This window comes from Heterocephalus glaber, unplaced genomic scaffold (assembly GCF_053883595.1).
Source record: "Heterocephalus glaber isolate CG9 unplaced genomic scaffold, H.glaber_assembly_v1.0 deba00001509, whole genome shotgun sequence".
Classification (NCBI taxonomy): domain Eukaryota; kingdom Metazoa; phylum Chordata; class Mammalia; order Rodentia; family Bathyergidae; genus Heterocephalus; species Heterocephalus glaber.
The window spans coordinates 18514556-18542479 of record NW_028258325.1 but is presented as its reverse complement, the minus strand read 5'-3'; the positions used below and the strand labels follow the sequence as shown (position 1 = coordinate 18542479).

General features: G+C 42.3%; 1 protein-coding gene across 1 annotated transcript in view; it reads left to right on the top strand.

The window, feature by feature from the left end:
* Nucleotides 1-27924, top strand: part of Ppargc1a (PPARG coactivator 1 alpha) — a 638292-nt gene that overhangs the window by 184276 nt on the left and 426092 nt on the right. The window contains exon 2 of the mRNA XM_013073084.3: nucleotides 7110-7174. Within this exon, the coding sequence (XP_012928538.1) occupies nucleotides 7157-7174 (18 nt within the window). The 5' untranslated portion in view covers nucleotides 7110-7156. The remainder of the gene's footprint in view (nucleotides 1-7109; nucleotides 7175-27924) is intronic.

Genomic DNA, 27924 nt, shown 5'->3' with positions numbered 1-27924 from the left:
CCTCATTCTTCTTGTCTCTGCATGTGCTTCTGTGTCTGTGTGATTCTGTCTCCTTTTGCCTCAGAATATGTGTTTTTCTTTTGCCATTGAACTCTAGGCACAGGAGGAATAATTTTGGTCCCCATTTCCTCCTCTACCTCAAACTTACCTAGTTTTCTAGTACCAAGTAAGGTCTTCACGAGAAGCCTCAGATAGACGCATCTTCATGTACGAGCTGGTAATTTTTTGACTAATCTTTGGTGGATCAACATATTGCTATAGAGTCTTGTTTCTTTTTTCTTCCCTGGCATTGATTTTCTCTTTATGAAAGTAATGCATGCTCACTGTGAAGCACTTGGATAATAAAGAAAACCTAGGGTGACTTTAAACAGAAGGTTTCCCTGGTGTAGCCAGAAGAGGATTTGGCTTTCAAGAGAATAATTAATGAAACTTGTTTTAAGAGCCCATTTATTGTAGAAAATAGGGGAATTACCTGTCTGAGGGAATGAGGAATGTTTAGATGTTGCCGACATTTCCCCCAAATGTACTGTGGTCCCAGAATAATGACTTCTTTTAGAGGAAAAGGAGGAGAAGCTGCCATGGTCCAGTGGGTAGGAAACATTGCTCTGCTACTAGACTTTCCTGGTTCTCAGAAAATCTATCCAAGTCTGCCTTTTCAAAGAAGCCATCTGAGCACATCAGGGCCAAACGGGAATATATTTATTTTTTTTGTTTTTGGTTTCTTTTCTCTTTTTTTTGAAGCAAACCCACATTTCTCAAAGCCTATTGCATAGATTAACTGGCATATATGATTTTGCCATGAAAAGGGTTCCATGCTCAAACAAATTGGGAAAACTTTCATGTTACTGTTGGCATTTCTTGGACATATGTGATGCATAAAGGGAACTGCACTATTTTTTTGTTTCTAAAATGTATCTGACTATGGACTTTTCATTCTCTTTTTTAAAAAGTAATGTCTGCTAAAACTTCCAAGATCTGTTTGGACACACACACACACACACACACACACATACAAACACAAGCACACACCAAAGAAAACAGACAAACAACAGCAGTTCTTGTAGCCCCATTTGGGGTGCAGAGTCTGTCCCTTGTGGGGCTTTTGCATTTGGTTCCTAGATGAGAAGATGAGGAAGGCGCTCCATCCATCAATTCCTTAGTACCAGGCCTGTGTTGGTTCTTTTCTTTGATTACTCTGCTTGAACTCACAGCAACCTGGAATCCTAACTTGGCAGGTAAGAATCCTAAAGCTCAAAGAGGTGATGTGTGTCACTCAGTGAGGTTCCAGGCGATGTTGAGTGGTTCATGGTTCCAGGACCTGCAGAGATACAAAAACCTGCAGATGCCTAAGACCTTTATATAACATATTCATATATATATATATGTGTGTGTGTGTATATGTTATATATATGCATAAATATGTGTGTATATGTATTTGCATATAACCTACGCACATCCTCACTTTAAATCATCTCTAGAATACTTATAATACCTAATAAAATGTAAATGCTATGGAAATGTTATACTGTATCACTTAGGGAAGAAAGTCAAGAAAAAAAGGCTATACATGTTCAGTACAAATGAAAATTTTAGTTTTTTCATCTGTGATTGGTTGAAACTGTGGATTTGGGACCCACAGGTGTGGAGGGTTGACTGTATACAAATATAGATAGATAGATATGTCTACTTCCAAGAATTCATTGCAGGGCTTGAAACATATTAGGAAGTCGGTGACACATTATTTATTGTCTTGAAATGGGAGATGAATTCTGTATGAAAATTGCAATGTCCTTGTGCTTTCCCACTTTCTCTGCTTTAATTCATTGCACTGATCACTCTTGGACACGTACTTAGTTACTTGGTTACATGGTATCTCCTCACATCTGGATGTGAAGTCCTTGGGAGGAGATCTTAGGTGATTTGTTCACTACTGTGAACATATAGTAGATGCTCAGTAAATATTTGATGAAAGAATAAATTGTCCAATTGAAGTTTTTACCGTTACTTCTACTCTCCACAACCTCCTCAAATTGCTTTGTTTATTCGTTTTCTTCTCTCCCAGGAGTAGTTAGAATCTACCTAGGGCCATAAATAAAGGAAGTCTATGTTCTTAGCTATTTAAGGGTAGCAAATGTGGAATGCCCTTGGATCAGCGTGCAGGGAATGTCTACATGGCAGATGCAGTCAGAGGATCTCAGGGATGGGAGGGGACAGTGTGTCAAATGGCCACTTGGCCTCACTTGCACAACACAAGCCTTTCCTGCAGAAATCCAGAGTTAAAGAAAAGATCCAGAGAGCAGCTCTCCTCCTCATCCACTGGAACCGTGCACCTCGACTGGCTTCTCAACCTGGGCTCCGGAGATATTTCCTCGTAACCTGTCTCCTCAGTGATCCTTCATAGGCTGCTCTTGGAAGGGTCTGTGGGTTGCATCAACTGGGAAAGGGATCTGGAGAGGTTAAGGACCCCTGAAAAAGCCCTGGCTAGTATGCAGACGGGCACGATGTTTCGGCTGGTGCCCAGAGCAAGGGGTTGAAAAATGGATTTCCTTAATCTTTGAGGTTAAATAGAATCTATGTGTTTGTTCAGTATTCACCCCTGCTTGCTCTTGGTGCTCTCTCTCTCTCTCTGTCACACACACACACACACACACACACACACTTTCTCATACAGACTTATGTACGCTCTCACATAAACATATAGCACACTTACACACATGTATACACTCACACACATGCACACACACTTTCTCCTCACACAATCACACACATATGCACTTCTACCCTTTCTCTCACACATACATAAGCACACACATACACACACTCTGTCTCACACACACTCACATAGTCTGTCTCATGCACACTCACATGTGCACTCTTTCTCACATACACAGATACATGTACTTTCTCTCTCACATACTGACACATGCAACACACTCGCACAGCAATGCGCTCTTTCTCCTCACACACAGGCATCTCCCAACATGCACACATATCCCCTTCTGCCTTCTTAGCCCAAGTGAAGGGCTGTCCTGGGGGTTGGAAAGATAGGCGAGGCCCAGCTCCTGGGCAGGGTCACCTGACTTCCGTGGAACCGTCAGAAATGGGCATGGGACCCTACATGGAATGCCCAGTGTAGTTACAGGGCATTTTGCCCAAATATTTTCCAACCCGACCGGTAGGGACTGAAGCACACCCAGCCCTGATTGGATTACACAGCCCCAGAAGCCCTTTAGTCTCCCTACTGCTCTGTGGGGGTAGGGGGTGGGCTGAAAGGGAGGCAGGGACTGAGTCTGTGGGAGGCCTGAGCTCTTGGAGGCTAAGCCTCTCAGCTTTGGGGCTGCTGCTGGGAAAAGCAAACTGCTTGCCCCAGAGATAAAGTAAGGGATCCTTAAGCATGGATCTGTTGATAACATCCCTTTAATTTAGCTGCTGTGGTACAAAATCGTTGTCAAAACAGGCTTTTAGCACACACTGCTTGGTGGTGGCAGGAAGTGTATTTGGGGCTGACTGTAATCAGATGACAAGGTGAACCTTTAGAAAGGGATGTGTTGAGGATGGGGAGGGAAAGAAAACATTTAAAAGTTGGATTATGAAGAAAGAAGGAGGGGTTCTTTAACAATCAGGAAGAGTGAAATAGAGGGAGAGAGGAATGGAAGAAAGCATGGGTGAAAGAGAAAAACCAGAAACATAATATAATCAGAGTAAGTGGAGTTTATCCATTTACGTACTGGGGTTGGTCCAGTTAGAGGAAATTGAAAATTTAAAAGCTCCTCCTTGGGACCCATTTAGTTTCTCTTTTTTGAAGCAAAACATTTATTGGTACATTTTAGAAATACATAATGATTACGTTCATCATAGGGAATTTGAATCTGTATGTGGTATGTCTTGCTTCTTTTTGGGACACATTTATTTTCTTAGACCACATGGAATGATATAAACCATAATAGACTGTGATCAAAACTAAAGTGTGGGAATAAACCACCTGGGGCAGAGTGCACACAGAAAGAGAAAGGGCCCTGTCACCATAGGTGAATGTTGTGGTCATGAGGAAATCCAGGTGACTTGGGAGAAGCCGAGGACATAGCAGTATATGTGGGCCTGGAAAGGTGAGGAGCTCTGAAGCCTGAGCTGTTTGTACTTGAGGCTGATGGAAAAGCAGAAGCCAGGGACACAACTGAAGAATTCAGTCTAGCTGGAGGGAAGAGAGATGGGCTGGGTGTGTGAAGGATTGGAGTGATGAGGTCTGGAAGCTAGAGAGTGGGCAGCAAGAGGAGCACAGTGGAAACTTCCTTGGGACCCAGAGACTTTCATACCAGGGTAAAGGGTGTATGTGTGTGTGTGGGGGTGGGGTGGGGTGGGGTGGGGTGGGGGGTGGGTGTTGGGCTGATTTCTGTAGTGATTTTTATGAAAACAGGCCAGGAAAATGACAAAGAGGCAGGCATGGCGCTCCTTGGAAGAGGAATGCCTCATTTCTCCGTATCTGAGGGGTGTACAAACCCATGTGTGCACACAAGGCAAGCGGCCAAAGCAATCGGGGGAGCGTCAGGGTGGGAATCCGTAGCTATTATTTTTGGGGCCTCTAGCTAAAAAAGCTAACAGGTGAAGATAGATAATCTAGAGACCTAAAGTGGGAAGAATGACATTTTTAACATTTTTGTCAGGTAGGCAATTTAAAAATAAACTCGGTTTCAATATATACCATTAATGCTAGAGGTTGTGCTATAGCGATGCAAAAATGCCTTCTTTTCGACAGCAGTTAAAAATACAGGTCTGTGTTGAGGGTGAGGGTCGGATATAGAACAGGTGGCTGTGGCTTTCACAGAGGCCCCACGCAGCCACTGGGAACAGCCCACGACTCTGCCCTGCAGAATTAGCACCATGACCCGTGTCAGGGACTCACTATTATTCTAATATCTGCTTTTGGATTCTGTCCAGTCCCATTAGCGATTCCCATGTTGATTGCTCTGTTACTCGTGAATGTTAATTGCTTCTAAATCTCTTCGGATGTTCAGATGCTTTGGGGGGGGGGAATTCTGACTGGCGAAGGTGCGAGTTTTATTAATGTGCAAGTAAACAAGAAATCTGTTTAGAGACCCGAGCGCTGTGTCCCTGACTCCAGACACCGAAAGCAGCTGATGCTGCGTCGTGTGTCTGGGGTGCGGCAGTGGGTGTGGCGGAGCGGCTTTGCAGGGAGGATTTGGTGTTCTCCAAAGCTGGCTTGCTTCTAGATAGACTTACACAATCAAATCCTCTCCTGTGGGACCCCTACTTGGCTTAGTATGAAACGGTGACCTTGTTACCTTTGCGGTAAATGTATGCTTAGTAAGTGCTACTAAGGCAGAAGATGTAAAGAGGTGGATACGATTTGGCCCTATCACCTGTTCATTGATCTCCCTGGTTTCTGGACTAGAAGCAACCTTGGAAATGGAGGTAGTAAGCTGCCTTACTTCACTATTGGGAAACAGAGGCCGGGAAGAGCAAGAGGTGAGAGGTATAGAGCTGTCCAGAGAGGGGCAGCAGGCCTGCAGGCCGCCTGACTCTTGTTCCAGCAATGAAAAGAATAGAAAAATGATAAAAACTGGTGTTTATTACACTTTTCAGAACCATTTCATTAAGTGTTTGTGGAGTTTTTGTTTCTCTTTTGCGGGGGGAGGCTAAAAATCAGTTATTATCCAGTACGGAAATTGATTTCTCAGGAATTATGTAACAGAATCCCCAGGAAGAATAAAAAGAAGCACACAAGAAAGACCGAGACCCCAGATCTACACTGTGATTCATTGATTCAAACAGTATTTACGGTGTGCCTTTACCTTAGCATCTAGCCGTAAATAAAAGCCTTTCTGCTTGATGGAGCTTCTGTTATAGCGGAGGTGGGCAGGGAAACCAACGGAGAGATAACCTGTATGATTTTAGGTCATAGTGTTATGAAGAGACAGAGCAGGGGAAGAGTGTAATTGGCTGCTGTTGTTTGAGAGGCAGTCAGGGGAGACCTTAGGGCTGGGCATCTCAGCAGAGACCTGATGAGAGGGGCGGAGTGAGGCATGGCAAGGTTGCAAGATTGTCCCAAGCAAGGGGGACAGCTGGAGGGACAAAGGTCCGGAGGTGGGAATGTGTTTGAGGATTTGAGGAGGACTAAAGAGGTCCATGTTGCAGAAGTGAGTAATGAGGATACGGGGAGATCATGGGCCTCAAATCATGGGCATCCAGAAGACTCCAGGGCAAATGTTTTTCAGGAGACCCATCTTCTATGTACTTTCACATAGTATGGTCTGTAACCAGCACCCAGACTCACCCTTTTTGAGACTATTCCCCCAAAATGCTATCTTTCTGGGATAGGTATCTGTGACTCACTGTGAGTGTCCAAAAACCAACAACTGTATCTGGAGAAATTTTGATCAGAATGGTTGTGATAATACTAAAAATCACTGAACTATAGGATTGTGTTTCTTGATGGTACAACCTGTGTCATACATATTTTTGTGTCTTCTAAGAAACTACATACAATGATAAACTCAATAAATACTATTTTTTCAATGCATGAATAAATGGCCCAAGAGTGGTAGAAAGGATGGGATGTCCTAGAAAGGGTTGTTAAAAATACACCCTTCTAAAAATATTCTTAGTGAGATTACTTTTGGAGCATTCTAACTTCCTTGGAATATTTTTTAAAAGGCAAGTCCATATGCTGAAATGTGAACATAAGCATATTACAAACTGAACAGTAGTAACATTATTTTCAGGCCAAATTTTGTTGGATGGTTGTGTTTTGTCAATGTAATATTCCCTGCATGTTTGAAACTGAATATTTTTTCAACCCTTTCTCTGGTATTAGAGGAATGTTGGTGTCTGGGCTCATAAAAATTTGGGGTTATTATTCATCATTGTTTTATTGTGGGTGAAATGTGTTAAATAAGCTGAGATTGTGATAAAAATTACATAGGAAATAACAGTTCCAAGGGGAAAAGAGGTGGTAGCGGTGACTCGTAATCCTTACCCTCCTCCTGTTACAAAATTCTCACCATAATCAGCCAATAATCGATTTCTTTGTTGTACTTCTGTATCCCCATCTGCATAGTGGGGGTAACACAAACTTACCCTCTGCCTTTCAGGTTTTTTGCGAAAATCAGTGAGCTAATATTGGTAAAATTGGAGCCCCATGGATGAAGGGTACTTTGTAAGTATAACACATTATTGTCATCTTATTTTCTGTTACTTCAAAGTGCAAATGCCGGATGTCCATTCTTGCTATATCAAGTATTCTGTAGCACCATGTTTCATACCCAGATATTGATAATCTGACTTCCTTTGAGGAATTTAATATTTTTTGAACTCACTATTTTGTCAATATGCTGTGGGTAGAAAAGTCATCTTCCTCTGCAGTAAATGAATGAATGAATAAATAAATGCAATGTTTATTAGATAATTTGGATGAACACATGTCTGCATATTTTATGAAAAATGTTGATTTAAATGCTAGATGTAAATGCCAGCTGTTTCGATTTCTCTTCCTCCACCTCTTTGTCTTTCTTTTTGAATTGTATTTCACTTGTGTTTTGAGCAGTCAGTTTGTGTCTCAAAGGAAGGGCTGGTTTCAGGAAGAGACTAATGTTTCAATGAGGTGAACAATGTTGTGTTAATGGGGAAAGTCAACTGGACAGTTTTCTAGGTATTGTCTTCCTAGACTTGGGGTGGGGAAGGAAGCCGGCCCAAATGGTGAGCTAAGTGTGGATCACCCCTCTTAAACCGGGTTACAGGCCAGGTGACTTGGGAGTGGCCTCCTCTCCATGGAATGGTAAAGGCTACAAACCATATAGCCAAAGAGCAGGGCAGAGATGGTACATTCCTTAAGTGATGGTATCACTTGGCTTATCCAGTGAATAATGCATCTCTCTATTTTACTAGGCCAACCAATGTCCTAGAATTGTGTGTATGACCATAGACTGGCTGCCTGTGTGACCAGCGCTCGACTCATGGTATCTTCTCCTTTTAACAAGGGGGAAGGATACCTTTTAAAAACTCTTAACAGAAAGAAGTTTAAAAACTTACTGAATCCCATTTTAGTGAGTACTCCTGGGACTAATGGGGCTGTCCAGTCTATGTCTGTTGGCCAATTCTAGGGGCTCCATCTGAGTGGTGCTTGAGAGCCTATAGAAAGAAGCGGGAAGTTTATTAGTATAGCCTTCTTTCTTGAGTTGAACCCCAGTCTGTCCTGTTTATCTTCACCTCGGGTCCTAATTTTGCTATCCAGACCTAGAAAGAGCAAGTCTTCCTTTTGTGAAGTGACACCCTTTCAAATATTTGGTTTCTGCCCTTTGGTCTGCTTACAGTGATGCTTTTGTCTGGTTCAGTTCCCTCCACAGGAGAGCTCATTGCCATGATTTCCAAAGTCTTCAATCCTTTGGAAAGGTTCTCATTTGTCTATATCTTTCTTAACAAGCAGCACTGAGAATCTACTTTCTCCACGCCCCATTCTTCGTCTCAGAACCAAGAGATGTAATCAAAGGTGGAAGAGAATGACCTCAGAAGAAACCGTCTGGAATCACGTGTGCCCATGGATTGGTTTGAGTAACAAGACAGCAAAGCCCACATCCCTCTGTGAGGTGCAGATGATTGACAGGGAGAAAGTTGTTTTGGTTAATAATACAAACTGCTTGCCTTCTGTAGACACAGCAGTAGCCTACTAATTTGTTAGAAGTGAATTAAGGTTGTTTACTGATGTTTTAAAGTAACTGTCAGAGTGAAAAAAAAGTTCATACTAAATGAGACCACTCACCTACTTCGGAGTTGCTGTTTATTTTAAGCTGAGTGCATAAATAATATATTGAGATACGAAAGGTGATTTCAAGCATTAGAACACGAAGCCTCCTGTTTACTAACTGTCATGGGGCTGAAGAGAATTTAAACAGCTCTGAACCTTTTTGTCTGTGGATGCAAGGCATGAAATTAACTTTCATTTCATAGTTAGCAGAGATCATGATTAAGGCAGCCTTGTCGTCATGTCTCCTGCCCTTCGGGATCTCTTTTGCTATGCAAGACAAGCCTTGGCAAGAGAGCGCTTTCTGTTTCGTCTTGGGAACATGACGCTTTTCCTCCCCCCAAATAAGCAGAGAGCTGTCTGGACCACTGTGTCTGCTGGTTCTGGATAGAAAGTGGAATCATGGAAATGTACTAGTTTAAGTTCTAGGGGTTTAAGTTTGGACCACTGCTGAATGGACTCAATCTTTCTTTCTTCACCTGTAGAATGGGAATAATAGCATCTACCGCCACTGCTTCACAATGAGATAACTGTTAAATGAGTTTGAAAGGTAGCAAGCATCATAGCTGAGAAGGACAAGATAATAACTTTTAATGCTATTTAGGCGGTATTCTAAATGAGTTATATGTGTAGCTAATTTGTCCCAACTCTCCTGTGGGGCGGGAGCTATTATGACCCTAATTTCACCACTACAAGAACTGAAGTCTAGGGAAGACAAGCAACTTGCTCCGTATCTCATAGCTACAGGGCTACAAAGCTGAGTCAAACACAAGGCACTTGGGGTCCAGATTCTGTGGTCTATACTATCACTTACTTAGGAGGAGGGTCCAGGTTTTCCCATATATGATCATGGCCCTTGGCCATTCACAAGCAAATGAAACATCATTTCTAAAAGCCTGAACCAAATCAGATTGAGAAAATTCAAATATGGCTTCTCCATCAGCCAGGAGGATTTCCATTGGGTAGAAATGTAGCTGACTGTATGGATTAATTATGTTTTATGTATAAAGGGCCTGGTGATTCTTAGATGAAAAGCTCTAAGTAAAAAGACCTATTACTTGTAATGCTTTCAGAAACAAGAAGTCTGATTCACTTTTTGTCCCCTTAAACTTGAAAGTATGATAGCCTATTCCAGAGTATAGAAGAGGGTTAGAGAATGAATAGAAAATGTATAGAATGTTTAATTTTGCATGATTACATTTCATATTTGCTGAAGTAACTGAGGCAAATAGAAATGCATAAAAGTATCATAGAATACCTATTTTAGATGTTTTGATGGAGTGCTTTGGATTTTACAGTGTGATACATGAACCCTTTGGAATAAATCCTTATTAAGTAAATGAACAAGAATGCATTTGTGCACATCACTGAAAATATGTAATTTGTATAACTGATTTTTCAATTTATATTTACACTATATTTATTTGAATTTAAAAGAGAAAAGAGCCTAAAGGGATTAATGGAAACAAAAATGATATGAATTTGCAGGCAGTTTTCCCTCTGAAATACGCTCAGTCTGTATTGGGGGGTCACATGCAAAATTTGGAGTGGGAAAGACAGGGTCAGGCTTGCTTTAGATTTCTGAATGAAGCAGTTCAAAAATAGGATCATTTCCATAATCCCAGAAAAATGGATGGACTCTTGAGATGTAATCACCTGGGGGAAAGAATAAATTCTGCGCTTCCAAATTGCAAGAATCTCAGCAATTGCGGCTCTGCTCTAGCACTTGTTAATACAATAAAATAATTGCATAATTCAATACACTACGGAATTTCAATAATTGGAAACTTTTTTTTTCTCATCCCAATCTGCAACTTGCTGATTCTGAAAAGCATCCTCAGTGTTTGTGGAGGCCGGGATCATGGCTTTACATCATGTCTTCTGCAAATTCTGCAGCTCCTCCGCAGCTGGGAGACACTTCCCTTTTCGGTTATTTTTAGTGGGTTGTATTTAGACAAGGTGAAATGAAACAGGAAGTCCCCAAAGTCTGACTTGCTTGCTCAGGCTATGGGAGTTGAGGATCATTTTGCGGAAAGTGTCCCGGGTGATGTTGAGATCTAAGGTAGTAATGAGTGAAAAGCAACCGGAGTCTGAGTGCCGTTTAGACCCCTGGAGCATCTCTGTCTGGAAATTGTGACGTAGCTTAGTGAAGCCTGCTGGAGTTCAGACCTCGAGTGGCCTCTTTTTCTCTGCTGGGACAGTGGAAACAGCACTCAATCTCTCCTCTTTGCTTACTTGTAAAAGAAGAATCTTAATGCTTTCATCTTAGTGTAGGTGCACAGCTTAATTGAGTTCATAATGTAGCGTTTAGAAAATACCAGGCAGATTGTATATGCACCCAGTACCTGTTAGCTACTCTAATTAGGCAGCCAGAGTTTATGTTCTTCTAAACCATTGCAAACCTTTGAATAAGAACAAATAAATAGACTTATGGTTTTACTTATTGAAAAAATATTTATCAGCTGGGTGTGGTGGTGCACATCTGTAATTTTAGCACTCTGGGAGGCTGAGACAGGAAGATCACAAATTTAAATCCAGCCTTAGCAATTTTATGAGACTCTGTCTCAAAAAAATAAAAAAATAAAAAAAGGCTGGGGAAATAGCTTAGTGTGAAGGCCCTGGGTTCAATCCTCAGTACAGGAAAAAAAAGTTACTGAATATTTTATGTACTATTATCTTGGATGTCAAAGAAACAAAGATGATTGATGTCAGTTCCCTGCCCTGGAATAGTTCAGATGCTGCTGCTGCTTCTGCAAGTGGTGATGATGATAAAAATTATATATTAAACAGGGTCTGGTAGATAGTAAAATATTTTAGCAGGAACTAGCCTGTCATCAGTGTCCACCATACCTAACACCTACAGAATTTGGCTTTGGATTGTTTGGTTTGAATGTCAAGGGTGTACTAGTGAGGAGTAGGTTCATAGCAGAGAGTAGTCTCTTACCTTAGAGTGGGCTCAGTACACATACAGAAAATAAATGAATAAATAAACACATGAATAAATGAAGTCACGGATAACCTTAGCTTTAAGCTTCTCTGTAGGAGTCCAAAGCATTGGCCACAGTCAGTTTGAGAATGCAGATGCATTTGTTGCTGTTGGGTGCCGGGTGTCCCAGGTGCCACTCAGGGTCACATAGGTGCTTCTGAAAACACTGCGCTTTAGATGCCTCACATCTCCCACTGAGGTTCAGGTCCTGCGGGATGCCTTAGTCTCACACATACACATGTATGACTGTGTTTCCTTGTACAGGTGCTCGAACTGTTTTCCCCAAACTTTATTTTGAAGAATTTCAAACCTACAGAAAAATTGATAGGAGAGTCCCTCAAATACTATACACTCTTTACCCACGTACAGCACTTGCTCATATCTTGTCACATTCACCGTATCTCTCTCCATAAGTGACTTTGGACCATGTTCTAGTTCCCTATCGAAATCATAAGGCATCTCCCATACAACATTCCCGTCTCTGCCTCTAGTGCACATGTTAAATTTTCTTCCTAAATTCTGAATCTCAAATGTAAAATTTGGAAAAAAAAGCCTAAAAGAACATAAAAAGGAAATTGCTTATATATTTTTTTCAGGTTTAAAAATTGTTGCTTGGATCCTATTTTTAAATTATAACACACTAAAGTAGAGTATGGCCAATATGAAATGCCTACAATTTTAAAGGTTAGGAAGTTTTTCCTGGATTTGTCATTGTCTTCCACAGAGGAGAGATCTTTTTGAAAAGGCAAATTCCCTTGACCTTTATTTTTCCGAGAGCCTTTGAGAAGTAATGGTGGTTCAGTTATTAATACAAGCAGACCGTCACTTTCTATGTTAAAAGCCGCTGTTAGGAGTGATCTTGCAAATATAATAATTTGGAGGCCACATTCCACACTTGGTGATCTGTTCCCAAATAGAAATGAATACATTTGATTTTGGACTACACTGAGAAACTTACATGAAAACACCCTCTTTTTCAGATAATGGCAAATGCTAATTAAAATAAAGTAAGTTATCTGGTACAATAAAAATGACAAGATTTGCCAGAAAGTTGTATTATTTCAGTGGGTTTGGAAATGCTCTCTGTGGAAGCCTAGGAAATTTGGGGAAGATCCTCTGGGCCACCATAGTTGGTGGTGACGGGGTCAGAGAGGAAATGAGCCTAACATTGGAAACCCAGGGCTCTCTCATCGTCCATCAAACAGCTCTGATAGTGCATGCTGCATACTGAGAATTTCCCTAAGGATCGGTTGGCAAGAAAGAATTCAAAAGCTAAAAAGAAATATTTTGGAAACCATAGCCTTAGTGGGTAGAAGAGGAATAGGAGAGATTCAATCCAGCAGTGTGGGCTGGCAGTGAGAAGTGATAGCTGTCAGGTTGAAGGTGGGAGATGTCAGAAAAACTATGAAAAGCAGACACAGGAACTAACACCCAGCTGCAACTAGGAGTGCAGAGCAGGGTCAGAAGCCTGTACATTCCCTCAGGTGGTGGTTCTTAAACTTGAGTGATTCCTGGTCTTCAACCCCGAGGTTCCCATTCAGTAGTAGATCTGGAGGGGTGGGGGCTGGAGTGTGACTTTTTAACTGTCACCCTGTGTCCCCCAGAGAAACTTGCCCTATAGACATGTTTACATCACAGAGCATCACAGTGTCTGGTGTTGGTAAAGATGACCAGAGTTGTAAAGAAAATGTTCAATTCAGTTCAGTCTTCTGTAACCCTTTTTCAGATGGAAGCAAATGTTGCAATAATTGACTTGCATAATGCTTAAAATGGAAAGTGTTGTCCTGAATAATAGGACAAAAATAACAGGATGGAAAGACCAGCAAGTAGATAACCACACTGCAGCGTGCAGTTTGCTAAGTGCAAGGGGAGAGGCCAAAACAGAAAGCGTGTCCAACCAGGAGCTGTGATGCGCTCTGGCCAGAGGGAGTTCCTGCTGGGGCCTCTTCATCCAAATGGATATTTGTAGGCTCTGGGGTCAGAGGGGCCTGGGTTTGAATCCAGACTCTTCTGGTTGCAAGTTGTAGAAGTTTAGGAAAATTACCCAGGCTGTTTAAGCCTAGGTCTTCCTCATAAGGCAGATAAAGATTCAGTTAGGTGATGTATGGAAAGTACTGAGCACAGCACCTTTGAGCTAATAGATTCTTCATAAATGGCTGTGATTACTATCAACATAGTCTTTGAAATGGATGGGCTTTGCAGAGGCAAGAATGAGGGTGCTTTTTTTTTTTGGTACTGGGGATTGAACTCGGGACTTTGCACTTGTAAGGCAGGTGCCAGAACCACTGAGCTAAATCCCTGGCTTTGAATGAGGGTGCTTTTGATAGCTTTGGTGTTGGTTTTGGTTGGGGCAGGAGAAGAGGGACAACAGATTCCCATAGAAGAGCAACAGCCTGAGCAAACCTAGACGTAAAGGGTCCTTTTGTGTCTAGTTTAATGTTTCCAAAAGTATTGCCCATGTAGAAGTTTCTAGATGATACAAAAATTTGACAAATATTAATTAATTTAATTCTCATGGTTAGCATATGGAGTAGATTTTATTCACTCAACAGACCATGAAACTGAGGCACAGAGAAGTTAAGTAAGCTGCCCAAGTTAAAGTGCCCGTGGAGTCAGAGGCAGGATTTGAACACATTTGGCATCTGTACTTCTCATTGTGATGCTATACTATTTCAGTGATGATGATTTATGTTTATGTCTATTAGGTCAAGACAACTAGCTCAGTAAAAACCCTGGTGCTACAGATTCTGGTGCCTAGAGCAATAGTAGAGTTTGACCCAGGAACTGGATTTAAGTGAAACCATGTGAGATAATTGATAGGAGGTATGGTATCAGCTATGATGGAAATCTTGGCCTGATCCCCAGGCAACATCACCTAGGGGATTCCAGGGTGGTAAAAGACAGTGGCAAGGAGAGACTGGGGATGCCAGGGGAGGCTGCTGCCTCTGAACCATCGTGTGAAGCTGCTACAGAGCCTTTAAATTCTAGGGAAGAAGCAAGTACATTTGCCCTAGGTGGGAGCCGAGACAGAGGAAGGCCTTATAGGCTGCTGTGTTCATTCTCATTTTCTGATTCCACTGGGAAAGGGGAAAACGTCCTCTTGGTGTCAGGCAGGGTGGCGCACACCTGCAAGTTCAGCACCCTGGGAGGCTGAGGTGTGGGCCACAAGTTTGAGCTCGCTACTGACAACTTAGTGAACTAGTGAGACCCTATCTCAAAATACAAAATAAAATAAAACAAGATGAAATAGGGCTGGGGATGTAGGTCAGTTGGACAACTCTGGGTTCAATCCTTAGTACAAAAAAGAAAGGAAGGAAGAAGGAAGGAAGGAGGGAAGGAAGGAAGGAAGGAAGGAAGGAAGGAAGAAAGACAGACAGACAGACAGACAGACCCTTTTGGCCTTGTCTGTTAAATGCCCAGACTGAGATATGGACAGTTTTGGAGATCTTCAGTTTCTCTTCCTCTTCCCTCATCCCTCTCATTCCTCTTTTTTTCTTTTTTCTTCCCTGCCTCCTTCCTTCTTATTGTGCATAAGAAAAGATTTCATACAGGCTATGGCCAAGAATGCAAATGCCTAACGCAATTCAATAGGAAAAGAGTTTAATGCGCTAGATGGCATTTTAATTTACCTTCAGCTTTGCAGGGTGGCACCTGTGTCTGCCCCGTATCTCTCCTCTGATGTGGTCAGAAAAATGCAAAAGCCCAGGTAATCCTAAACCAAGCTAGGCTTAGGCTCTTATATTTGCAGCAGATTTACCTTCCTAACAACCTGTTGGAAGCTAATATTAAGATGGGTTTGCATTCCCTGAGCAAATGAACACAGGTGTTAGTTCATAAATTGCAGGAAAGCAGAGTGGAAACCGCCACTCCTGAGGGAGGAGTGGTAGGCTAAGTCCAAATCCCCCCAGGCCTGGGTGGGGGCTGCTGCCCTGGGCCCTGGATCGACATCCTGCCCTGGTGATGCTGGGTTCTCACATCTGGACTTATTGGTCTTCTTACTCAGTTTTGCCCTTTTCTCTGTCTTATTCCCAGGAAGGGCATCATAACTTCCTTTCACCTCTTACCTCTCTCCTGAATGGTGAACATTCACAAGTGAACAATGACCCATTGATTAATGAATGAGAGCTATCATTCAGTGTTTAAAGATTCAGATTATGTTAAGAAATATTTACTGAGCGCTTAACTGTGTGCACTGCACTAGGGGCTTTCATACTATTGGGTTTCACAACAGACCTCTCACCTGTTGACCAAGAGGAAACTGAGGCCCAGTGAGATGAGAAGATTTTCCCTAAGTCATGAGCTTTTGTCTCTGAGTGATTTAAGTCTAGACATTCTGACTTTAGGTTAAGTTTTGTTTTCTTTATGTTACTTTTCTCTGCCTTGCAGACTCTGACTTCCTCTTCCTGCTATTAAACTGGGCTTTCCTTACATCCAATGTCCCAGGGTCGCACTCATCATCCCAAAGTGGAAGGAAAGTTGTCCCTCTTGGGGAATTCTGTCCCCATGGCATGAGACCCTGAGTGTCATCAAAGGCTACCGCTCATGGTGAGCTTCTCTTGGAATGTGCAGGACGCCCCCTGCAAATGTGCCCTCACACTGCTCTACAGATTAAAATAGTTGTCACAGTGATGAGAAAATTGAATTGGTTAAACCTTCGGGTTTTAGATTGTTTTTGGAAAGTGAGTAACTCTATGATTTTTACTTGTCACAGGCTAAAAGAAAAAAAAAGAGTGAAACTCCATAGCTATTTTTCTTCCCTGTATGTTCGTAGTGGTTATTTATATCTGGGAAGTTTCCGTTGGAATTTAGTTCAGGATATAGACTTGCCAGGGTGGCTTGTGCACTCTGGGGTGACATTTGACAGACTGCAGGCAAAGCAGGATGGATTTCTAATAGCGGGATGGATGGATTTGGAGACAAAGTGTTGGGATTGAACTGTATTATGAAATGGATTTATTGATCTGAATTGAAAAGCGGCACATTGCTTGTCAATTTGAGATCAGTATCAATAACATTTGATAAATTAGGGCTCCAACCCTTTGCTTTGTTTGCTTTATCAACTCCACTTGGCAATAACAATAAACAACTCCAGGTGGTGTACTGTGATGGCTTATTGTGCTTGTCATGTGCCATGTGCGTGACTGACCCGAGGGCTCAGTGCTGGGATCCTGAGCAGGTCATTGCTACGCAGAAGTGCACTGCTGTGCCTGACTTTCTCCCCAGAATGAGATCGTCCCTTGCTCAGCTGCCTTTCAACATCAGCCTCCCGCATTAACCTTGAGATGCTGTGCCCATGATGTAGGTAGCATCTTCATTTTCCAGATGAAGAAATTAAGACACTGAGAGGTTAAATGAGCTGCCCAGGGCCACACGGTAAATCTTGGGTACAGCTGGGTTCTGGACAGAGGTCATGGTTTCAGTGTGTGGGTATGACCCTTTCCTTCTCAGTGGCTTCAGAGTAAATGCAGCTGAATTTCCAAAAAGCTTGCTGACTGTGTACTTTCTCCCTAGATGTGGTGAGGCAGTCATCTTGCCTCTGAGTCTTCTGGGGAGGAAGTCTATGTCCTTGGGTAGGAATTGGAGGCTTCCCTTGGTCTTTGTAGGCACAGAGCAATGTTTAGGACTTTCTCTGCCCTACTGGATTCCGGCCATCATGGCTTGGTTCTTATTATGTCACGTATGTCTCTCTAAGGACAGCTCTATGCCCAGTCAGATAGAAGTCAGATGGGATGGAGGAGGTAGGTAGAAGACATGGCTCTTCCTTCTAAAGAGCTTGCAGTTTGATGGGTGAGAACAGTTGAATGACAACCTGTTATTCCAAATCCCTTCCTTTGTGGGCTGGTAGAAATCCATGAAATATAAAAAATGGGCCCTATGACTCTATTCAGAGGACCACAGCCACAAATACAATAATACTGAATGATTGCCAGTACCAAGTCAACATGCTGTATATGCTCAGCCAGTCCTGCTAACTCCTGAAATGAGGTGAACAAAGGTGGAATAGGAAACTAAAGAGATCATTATCTGATGAAATATAGCAAAACCTTTTATAAACTAGAATGCTTGGAAAGTAAGTGAAGTTCTCTCAGATTATCTAGGGAAAACTTTTAATTAAAAAAATTTTTTTTTTTGTTAAACAGTCACCCTATGGTATTTTCATGCTCGTGTTTCTGTTTTCCTATTTTAGTATACTGACATAATAAGTGTACCTCAAATTTGTTTTTGTGGAGCTGAAGGGGTTATCATTCTGAGGACAAGATTTTATTGATTGATTGAACTAAGAGGATACAAGGCATTGGCGGATTAGTTAGAAATTTTAAAACTATTTTTGTTGTTGTTGTTTTTCAAATACAGTTGGAGTAAGAGCATATTCTCCGTTATTCCACTCATCTGGGGGGAATTGACCTTCTTTTGACTCTCTGCTATAGTTTGAAAGTGCCCCCCAGACTGCATGTGCTAGAAATTTAGTCTCCAAAGTCATACTCCAATGGTATTTGAGAGGTGAGACCTTTGAGAGGTGATGGGTCATGAAGGCTGTGCTCTCATGGATGGATTAATTCATTTGTAGGTTAATAGATTAATGGGTTATCCATGGATTGGGTTTGTGATAAAAGGATCTCCCTGTGGTACACTTGCTCTGTCTCACCGTGTGACATTCTGTGCCGTCCTGAGACTCCGAAGAGCCCCTACCAGCAAGAATGCTCTCACCAGATGGAGCCCCTCAACCTTGGACTTCCCAGTCTCCAGAACTGTAAGAACAATACTTTTTTTCTTTATAAATTACCCGGTATGTGATATTTGGTTATAGCAGCAGAAAGCATATTCCCCAAGACTCACACAAAAAAAGCCAATTTCACCTGAAAATATTATTAGAAGTACAGATTTCCCCAGAGATTCTGATCTAATCAGTTTGGAGTAGCATCTAGGAACTTCATTTCCAATAAGGACCCTGTACTTTTCTAACAAGCACTGTGAAAAGTGTCTTGTGATCTTTGTTTCTAATAAGTGGGTGTTCTGTGACCCACACTTTGGGAAACAGTGATGGAAGCAGGAGAATTGGTTCTGAGCAGATTCTGAGTGGAGCAGGAAAGTGGGTAGTTGTTCAGAAGAAACTTCCCCTACAAAGATGGCTCCATGGGTGGCCGGCTGAAGGCTTTTAGTCAGTGACCATATATATATATATAGTCTCATGAGAAATGGATGTTTGCAAACATTCATTAAGGATGTTCCCTGTGGACCACAAGGTCTGAATGAGAGATAGTATAATATAGACCATAGAGAAATACATTTATTATGGGAGCTGTTTTTGTTATGATAGGGAGAGAGTTTATTTCATGTGAAGAATATATTATTTGACTGATATCAGATTATAGGAAATCTGTGAGAAAAAATTCCAATAATACTAGCAAATTAGCACATTAAAGTTTTTCATCCAGCCCTTTGTATACCACGAGAGCAAGCAGTCTTTGAAATCTTTAGTTGTTCTGTCAAATAGAGAAATTATTCATGGGGAACATTTTCATTACTCTCAAAACAACAACAGCGCCATGATGAGCATGTGCACGCATGTGTGTATGTATATGTACACACATGTGTGTGTGTGTGATGTGTGTGTATACATGGCTTGTGGGTGCATCAGCAAACAAGCCATGAACTAATAATAAAACAACAAATTAGCAACAATTTAATTAAGCCAATTTATGTCAAAGTATCCAAATAGGGATACGATTATGCAATTATATGTAAAAATTTGAGGCAAAGAAGAAGGACCTTTTTCTTTTCCTGTGTTCACTTCCACATCCCGCCAGTGTCCGGCAGCTGTTGCTCGAGCTGCCAAGCTAGGCCGTGACCTGGGCCAAATCTTTTCCAAGGGAACTGTGTGTGCGAGCTGGCAGGCTGTCAAGCTGTGTGTGGTCCTGCAGCAGCGAATGAGTAAACCAGGGTTATAAGTTGCAAATGTGCCTCAAATGAACTTCTGCGTAGTAGGGAATGAGCTTGGCAGAATTGAAAGCCCGGCTGGGTGACAGCAGAGTCCAAGAGATGATGGGATATGAAGGCCCAGTGGGTCTTGCAGCTTCCACAGGGTATGAGCTCAGTGTACTGTGCTTGAAATGTCACATTCCGGGAGCTCCTGGAATTACCAGGCCCAGTGTCATATCTCACTGTGGGCTCTATTCACATGATGCAAACCCTTGCTTATCTGACCAGGCCTAAAATAAGACACCCGATGCTTTATTTATGAGCTCCGGGCCACCCAGGCCCATGATGTAAGTAACCTTGGGGTACCCAGCATTTGATCACTTCAATTCCCATTAACTACCTGTTTCTAAATGGGGAAAAGCATTTACCCAGCACACTGCGTTATTCATGAAGACACAAAGCAGTCTGTTGTGCTGTCAGTGGGGCTGATTTCCATGTAATGTGATCCAGCTGTTGAAGGCTGTGGATAGTTGGTTTCTCAGGTTCATTTTCTCCTCTTTTTCATTTTTTCCTTTCACTTTTTTTCCCCTTCCCTTCTCTTTGTTTTCTTTCCTTTCTCTCCTTTAAAAAAATTTCCATTCTTAAAAAGAGGCATCAGTGATTCCAGACACTGTTAAGCATGTAGCTATATAAAAAGAAGTTATGTGCTATTCCCCTTTTCAACACAGAAGGTCACCAGCTGGTTGCAGGGAGCCCATTTGACATAATGGTCAAAGCATCCTGTGCAGTTTCTCAGCTTGGCACTATTAATATTTTGCACCTAATAGTCCATTGCTATGCAGTCTCTCCTGTGAATTGCAGGGTGTTTGGGAGATTCCTGGCCTCTCTTCACTAGATGCCCACAGCCCCTACCCATTTGTGACAACTGAAAATGTCTGCAGACTGTCCCAAATGTCCTCTTGGGAGCAAGTATGTCTGGTTGATTTAGTATGACAGCTCACTGGGTGTTTGTTACGGAGAAATCTCACCAACTCACACTGAGGTTGTGGATACTGTGGGTTGGAAGGCAGAAAACCTGAGCTTGAATCCTGGCTCTTGTACTTCTTGACTGTGATGTTGGGCAAGATATTCAGTTCTCTAAGCGCCTTAACTTTTTCACCCATTAAATAGAGATAATACGTAATTTATAAGATAAGTGAAAACCAATGAACTAATACGTGCCAAGAAAATGGTACATAATGCACCCTCAGAAATTGATGATCTGATTATATGACCTGATATATGAAATATTATGACTGTTACCTTAGACAGGCAAAGAAATAAAAAGCAGTGCTGTGGGCACCCCTTATCGTGTGTGCTTGGTTCTGGCTTTCCTCTTGTTTGCCTCTCTACTTCCATCTCTCAGCCATTCTCATATTCCAGAAACAAATTAACTATGGCCAAAGACCTGAGATTTGGGGAATGGAAAGAGGGATGGTGAAAGGCACAAAGGAGGTGTGGCTTGCAGGGACCATTCAATGAGAAAGCCCCAAGAAGAGGGGTGGGCAATTCATTTAGTTTCCTGAATGTGAAAATACAGAAGGAACAAAGAAATCCTCAACCCTCTGCTAATCTGAACCCTATTCTCCACTCGACAAATGCCAAATCCACCTTGTATTGTTCTCTTTAGGAGAAAGTGAAATAGTTTTCCTCATTCGGGACCCAGGGTGACAAATGTTAAATCTGTTTTCTTAGGAAACAGCTGAGAAAACAGTCAAAATGACTCCATGTGACTAGCACAATTTTCTGCCTGGCTCTTCAAAGTCTGAGTCCCTTTTGAGCTGTATCTGAAGCTAAAAATAAGGGTGAGGCGGAGGAAGAAGGAGTAGACAGACAGCTGTTATAACTGTAATCTCTGACATCGCCTTCAGTCATTGCACCTACATTTTACAGAGCCTCTCGTGGCTGCTACCTGCCAGCAATTAAGAAAACATTGGCAAAAAACTGTTCTTTTTACTGGTCTAGAAACTCAGTTTTGCAGCTCTGTCTGCCGTTGAGTCCACCTTCTGTCTGGTCTTGTCTAGTTGCACCGTGAGGGTAGGAAGGGACAGGAGAGATCATCAAGTTCATTTTCTGAGTGATTCCAGGACCATTCTTGACATATTTCACATTCCCTCTCTGTGCATGATTCCAGAGATGGAGAGCTCTCTGTTACATGAGGTGGGATGCTTAATGTCGAACCCCAGATTCTAATGGTTAAAGATAGAGAAATCTGCTTCAAATAACTGTGTCTGTATCTAGCATTACTTCAACAACTGTGGTGACAACACATTGTGTGCCAGGATTAAAATATGAATAACACATAGCTTCTGCCCTCAAAGAGTTGGCTGTGGTCATGATGATGTATTGAATGGATGTAAATCATGCATTTATCCATTCAACAAACACTTATGAGCCATTCAGATGATCCAGATTCCCTGCTAGTGGCTGGAGATGCAATGGAGCAAGAGCACCATCCCTACCCTCAGGGAGCCTTCAGTCTAACAGAGGATGGAAAGGGGTGTGGCTCTGAGAGCCAATATGAGATTCCATGTGATGCTTAATTCTGGCTCTGTCTTTGCCCCCCTACTTCCATCCCCCAGCCATTGTCATTTTCCAGAAACAGATTAATTATGGCTTCAGATGTATGATTTGGAGAATGGAAAGAAATGGTGAAGGGCATGGATAAGAAGTGTCTTGGGACCATTGGATTAGAAAGCCCCAGGAAAAGGCACAAATGACCATGGACTCTGACTCAATTGGGGTTGAAAGAGAGGACTGGGGAAGCTTCCCTCACCAGTTATCTTAGGGCTTAAAGGATGAGTGGGTATTAATAAGGTTTGGAGTTTGAAGGGCTGAGGAAGGGCTAGGATCCTGGTCGGGGGTGGCACAGAAGCTGGGACAGAAGCAAGCACAGGACACAATGGGGTGGAGTCCAGAGAGCAGAGGTGGGTGAGCTCACAGAGCTTTGGAGTCTATGGATGTGAGCTTTTGTGTTAGCATGGAGGCTGCTGAAAGGACTTAAGAGCTGCTGAGGGGGTGGAACCAGCAAACTTGGTCACGGTCAGCTATGGCCCAGATCAGATCTAAGGGGTAGAGAGCACACATTGAGATAAATGCCACAGGAGCACTGAGGGTGGAGTCACAGACTCTACGGTGAGGTCAGGGCATTATCCATGCAGATGGTGACATCGGACTCCTTGGGAAGTAAGATAGGGCTCCTCCGAGCTAGCCAGGGAGGAAACCGCAGCTATAGCAATAGGTAGGCCTGGAGATTCACAGGAGCATTTCAGAGCACATATGATTATCTTTTATCAGCTGAAGCACAGGGCCAGGGTTCATGGTGAGCATCATGAGGGCACAAGGCAACAAGATGGTCATGGCCTGGTGGCCGGGAACCCTGGACAGAGTGAGAGGCTGTTTGGCCACATCCTGAAGATGAGGCTTTGCAGGAACGTTGAGTGGAGAGTGAGGTCTTTAGCTGGAGTTTTAAAGCTGTGGAGGTGGAGAGTGGAGGCTGAACATCCAGCGCCAGGTCTGTGTAACAGTCAGGAGAAGGGTGAAGCAGAACCTTCCTCGGGCAGTGGCAGTGGGCTGGAGTTGCTAGGGACAGAGTCAGCAGAAGTTAGATTCAGGGCTCTCCCAGGCCTCTGGCATGTAGAGTGTGGTCTTCCTACTAGCTGGGCTAGTGCTGGCTCATGGAAACTGTGATCTCAACAAAATGTGGCTCGGAAACAAACATTATAGGGAAGTAAAATGATAAAATGTATTTGACCACTTCTGGAACAATGAATTTTTCCCATTTTATCTGCTCTTTCGAATTGTTCATGCACCCCTTCATTTTCCTGGTCCAAAGTGGAGTATTATTTATAAAATGCTGCCTTCTCCTCCCCCAGACATCAGGATGTTTGAAGTTGCACGGGTAAGACCTCTGGATTGAGGCCTGAAGTTTGCCCTCTTCTCCCAGATATTTGGTGTCCAGGAATCCTTGTGAAGCGCCATCTCATAAAACATGATGCTCAACAGAGCTGGAGCTGCAGGTGCATTCTGAGGGGTAGAAAGATGAATAAACTTCCAACTAAGGTTTTATAACATAAGCAAACTAATTAGGGCTCAAAGGGATTGAGAATTTTTCTGTTTGACCAAAAGGCTTATAAAATAGTGTATTTGAGCTCTTTAGGAATAATTTCTCAGGTGAATATTTGCTTTGAACCACTGGGGGTGAGGAGGTCAGAGGTGATCACAATGTTATGCCTAGAGAGGGAACTCCCGATGAATTAAATCCATCCTTTAACCTGGCTGGTAGAAAAGGAGCCAAAGACCTTGAATCTTGAGTCTATTCTTTCCTAAATAGCTTTTTTTTTTAGTTACAAAAGTATGTTCTAGGCTTTTTGATTAACCTGTTGTGATCTTTTGTGAAAGAATGATCCACAAGGGTTTCAGGCAATCATTTAAATATAGGAATCACACACAAATTTCAGAGAAGTGCGGCTGCATTATAAAATCTGGGGCAGTAGAAAGATGCACGAAAGAACAGGCTGTGTGAATAAACTGACAGGAAACTGTCTTGGCCACTTCTGGAACTGAGAGTAGGTTGGATCCTTGTCTGTACCCTCCTGCCACCCCTCAGCAGCTGAGAGTTTCTCTTGTGCTCTCAAGTGTCTGTGTCTTTGGATGTGACTGTCACAGGCTAGGCCACAATGGTCCTAGAATTGGTGAGGCTGCTCCCGTGGACTAGGAAGATGCCCCTCACCCCAAAGCCTGTGTGTCTCCCAGGAACCAGCTTTTCCAAAGAGGCTCTTCCCCTCTGGACAGGGTAGAGCTGCCTCTGGCCAGGCGTGTCTGACTAGCTTCACTCCTCTGCTAGACCCGCCTCTGTCTGAAGCCCTGTCGAGGCAAAATTGCTTTATTTCCTAATTCTGATGATATTAGCAAATACATGTAATGAGGAATAAAATTAATCAGTTTGTGCTTGTGAAATTGCCTCCTGTTTACCTCAGCCTTGTAGCGATTTTTTCCCCCTCCTACAGGGGTTATTTTAATTAACAGCGTGAATTTTTGGTAGTTTAATTTATTTTATGATTGTGTAAAAATACTCCTTTGTAAGGGTTTATATATAACTAGCCAGCTAATTAGCAGTAATATTTTAACAACAGCTGTAGAAGCAGGGAGTCCCATGAAACATGGCTTCTCCCTTCAGACCACCAAGATATTTATTGGTGCCTTTTCTTACCAGCTCTGGCTGAAGGCAACAAAGGAGGGTAGTGTGCACATCAGATAATTAAAAGAGAAGCGAGCCTTCAAATCCTCCTCTCACCGTACACACACACTTCCTAAGGACTTCTGGGTCTCCAGGCCTCTGATTTAGGACTCTATCTCCCTGGTGTCGACTTCTCCCAAAGTTGATTATATATTCCTTGTAGGCCTCCGTAGAAGATATACCTTTCTGGAAAATTATGGGTAGTCTTTTAAGGGCATTAACTTGAGCTAATTACAGTCACCAACATTTGTACTACACTTTGTGTTCATGCAAAGTATTTTAATAGAGCATAAGATCCACCTTATAGTCATTTAAAGAGCGTGAATTCAGGTGTAAAAACTGGAGAGAGAGCTCAGGTGTCGGGGGAAGAAGGGCTGGGAAAGATGCAGAGAAACAGGGTTATGGGGGGGGGAGAGAGAGAAAGAGAGAGAGAGAGAGAGAGAGAGAGAGACTGTAGATAACAAACACCTACAGCTTCCTCTCTTCCCGTTCTTTTTCTCCTCCTGACCAAACACCTCTTCTCCCACTTTGGGTTTGGGTTCCAGAGAAAATGTGTTGATTGCCCACCCCCAGTGCAGTTCTTGAGTTCAAAGAAAAGTGATTTGCTTTTCACACCGCATTTTTACTCCACCAGATAAGCCAACTACTTAAACCTTAGAGCTCAGCGTGAATTCTGCCCACACATGATTTTCTCCTTACATGTATAGATTTAGATTCTAATTCCTGAATATGTTTGTGACCCTCATAATCCTGTGAAGGTGGGAATCCTTAGCCCTATTTTATATCCTTAACCTTATTTTATAGATAGGGACACTGAGGCTAGAAAAGTCAAGTGATGCCCAGGACTATGCTGAAAGGTAGAGTTGGGGAGGTGACAGGAACTATCCTAAGCCCTTAAATGTCTGTGGCTCCTTTTCTTAGCTCTTGCTTGCAATGTCTCTCCTCATTTTCCAATGTGGAGCATCACATCTTCCCTCTCTGTGTCCCAGTACCTCAGCACACAGCACAATCCCAGATTTCTCCTCATAGTTCATTTTCTGGCTCCTTTCTCTTATAGACTGCCACTCCAAGACAGCAGGGTCCCTGTCTTTGTGCCTACTCTGGTGCCTAATTTCTAGTGGATGCTCAATAATAATGGGTGGATGCACAAAATCATAAGAAGTTGAACCCAAGTTTCAAATGCACATTTCTTTATAATGAGTCTAAATTGCTGATTAATTGCTTGATATCCAACTTATATTAATGGTTATGTCTAAAAATACTACACATGCTGATAGCATAGTGTCTGAAGCATAGTAATGGCTCAAATGTTAGCTAGCTTGATTTCCCCAACTTTAATAAAGTGTCTACAGGAAACATGCTAGCTTACAATATAAAAATTCTCCCAGAGTGTCTAAATGCATAAAATATGGAGAATCAATACATATAGACCTATGCGGGTATGTGTGTACAAATCACAAACACACAAACTTGGTCTGCTAGGATTCATTTAACAGATCTTCTGGAGAAGTAAGATGCTCAGGGCAGAGGGAGGGGCATAGGTAAAATGTCCCTAAGAAGCAGAGCCTGCTTGCATGTTTGTTCACTCCAATGACCACCATATTCGCCTACATTTGTAAAGCATTATAAATGTCACATACGTAAACTATGGCCAGGGGCTTGCTTTGCTTGGCAGTGCATATTCAAGTCTTGAACGCAATGTGTCAGTACCTGACACAAATAGGCACCCAGTATATACTCGTTAAGTGGCGAACGATGTTGTTTGGCATTCACCTAACCCGAGAGAGAGCCCTGTTCTTATCTCTACTTGGCAAATGAAATATTTTCAGAGAGGTTAATGTTCCTGAGAGGTTAACTTCCTGAGAGGTTAAATTATCTAGCTTTTCAGTGACAGGGTCAGGAGTCAAACCTGCCAAAAAACAATGCTTTATTTTATTTATTATAGAATAGCATCTCCAACCATGTCTCCACTGTGCGTGTGCATGTAGGTAATAACTAAGCATAAGCACAGTAAATACTGTAGTTTTGTTAGAGACGAAGCTCTGTGATTAGGCATACTTGGCATCAAAACTTACCTCTCCCACTTATCATCTGTGTGACTTGTGATGAATTACCTAACATCTCTGTGCGTTGATTTCCTCTTCTGTTAATGGAAGCAGTCCTAGAGCCTACCTCATTGTGTTACCATGAGGATTATGGGAGATTACAGCATTGGCTGAGAGCTAGGCACATCCTCAGGGCTCAGTGGTAGTTACCTAAAAAGTGGATGACATGTCCTTACTTTAGTCCCTAACGGCAGTGTGATCATCCCCGGTCACACTATCCTCATTTGGAAAATGACAGGCTGCTGATATGCTGTGTTAGGCCCCTTCCAACTCTAAAAAAGTAGAGACCCTAGCATACTTCCATGGTGCCTAACATCTAATGTGACTCCCCTCAGTATTTCTAAAACATTTTCATTTGCTGATGAAGGGAGATAATAATAATGTGACGTGGAAAGAGAGGAGAAAGAAAGAATTCTAAGAGCATCGGTGAAGGGTGGATGCAGGAGCAGTATCATATGACAAGTAGCTAAATTGACCATTACAGGTATTGAACTCCATTTGGCGTGTAATAGTAGGTGAGCACTTGGCCCCATGAAACTCATATCTATGTATCAACTTTCCCCAAACACCATCTCAATTAATGGGCACTGAATGAGGAATGGAATTTGGCTAGGCAGAAAGAAAAGTAGAAAAGAGGAGAAATATAAGTATAATACCATAATTAAAGGAAAACCAGTGTGATTTAGAGCCTCCATCTCAATTCTTTTTACTTTCTGTATCCATTAAACAGCATAAAGTAAGAACTATTATGAAAAGTAGATAGAGGAAGTGAGATTTCTTTTAAAAATCTTTTTAAAAAACCCCAAAGTTGGAATTTCTTTTGATGGGGAAACAATAAAATGTTAGATAATTCCGAGGTTCTCAGTGCAAAAAAACAATA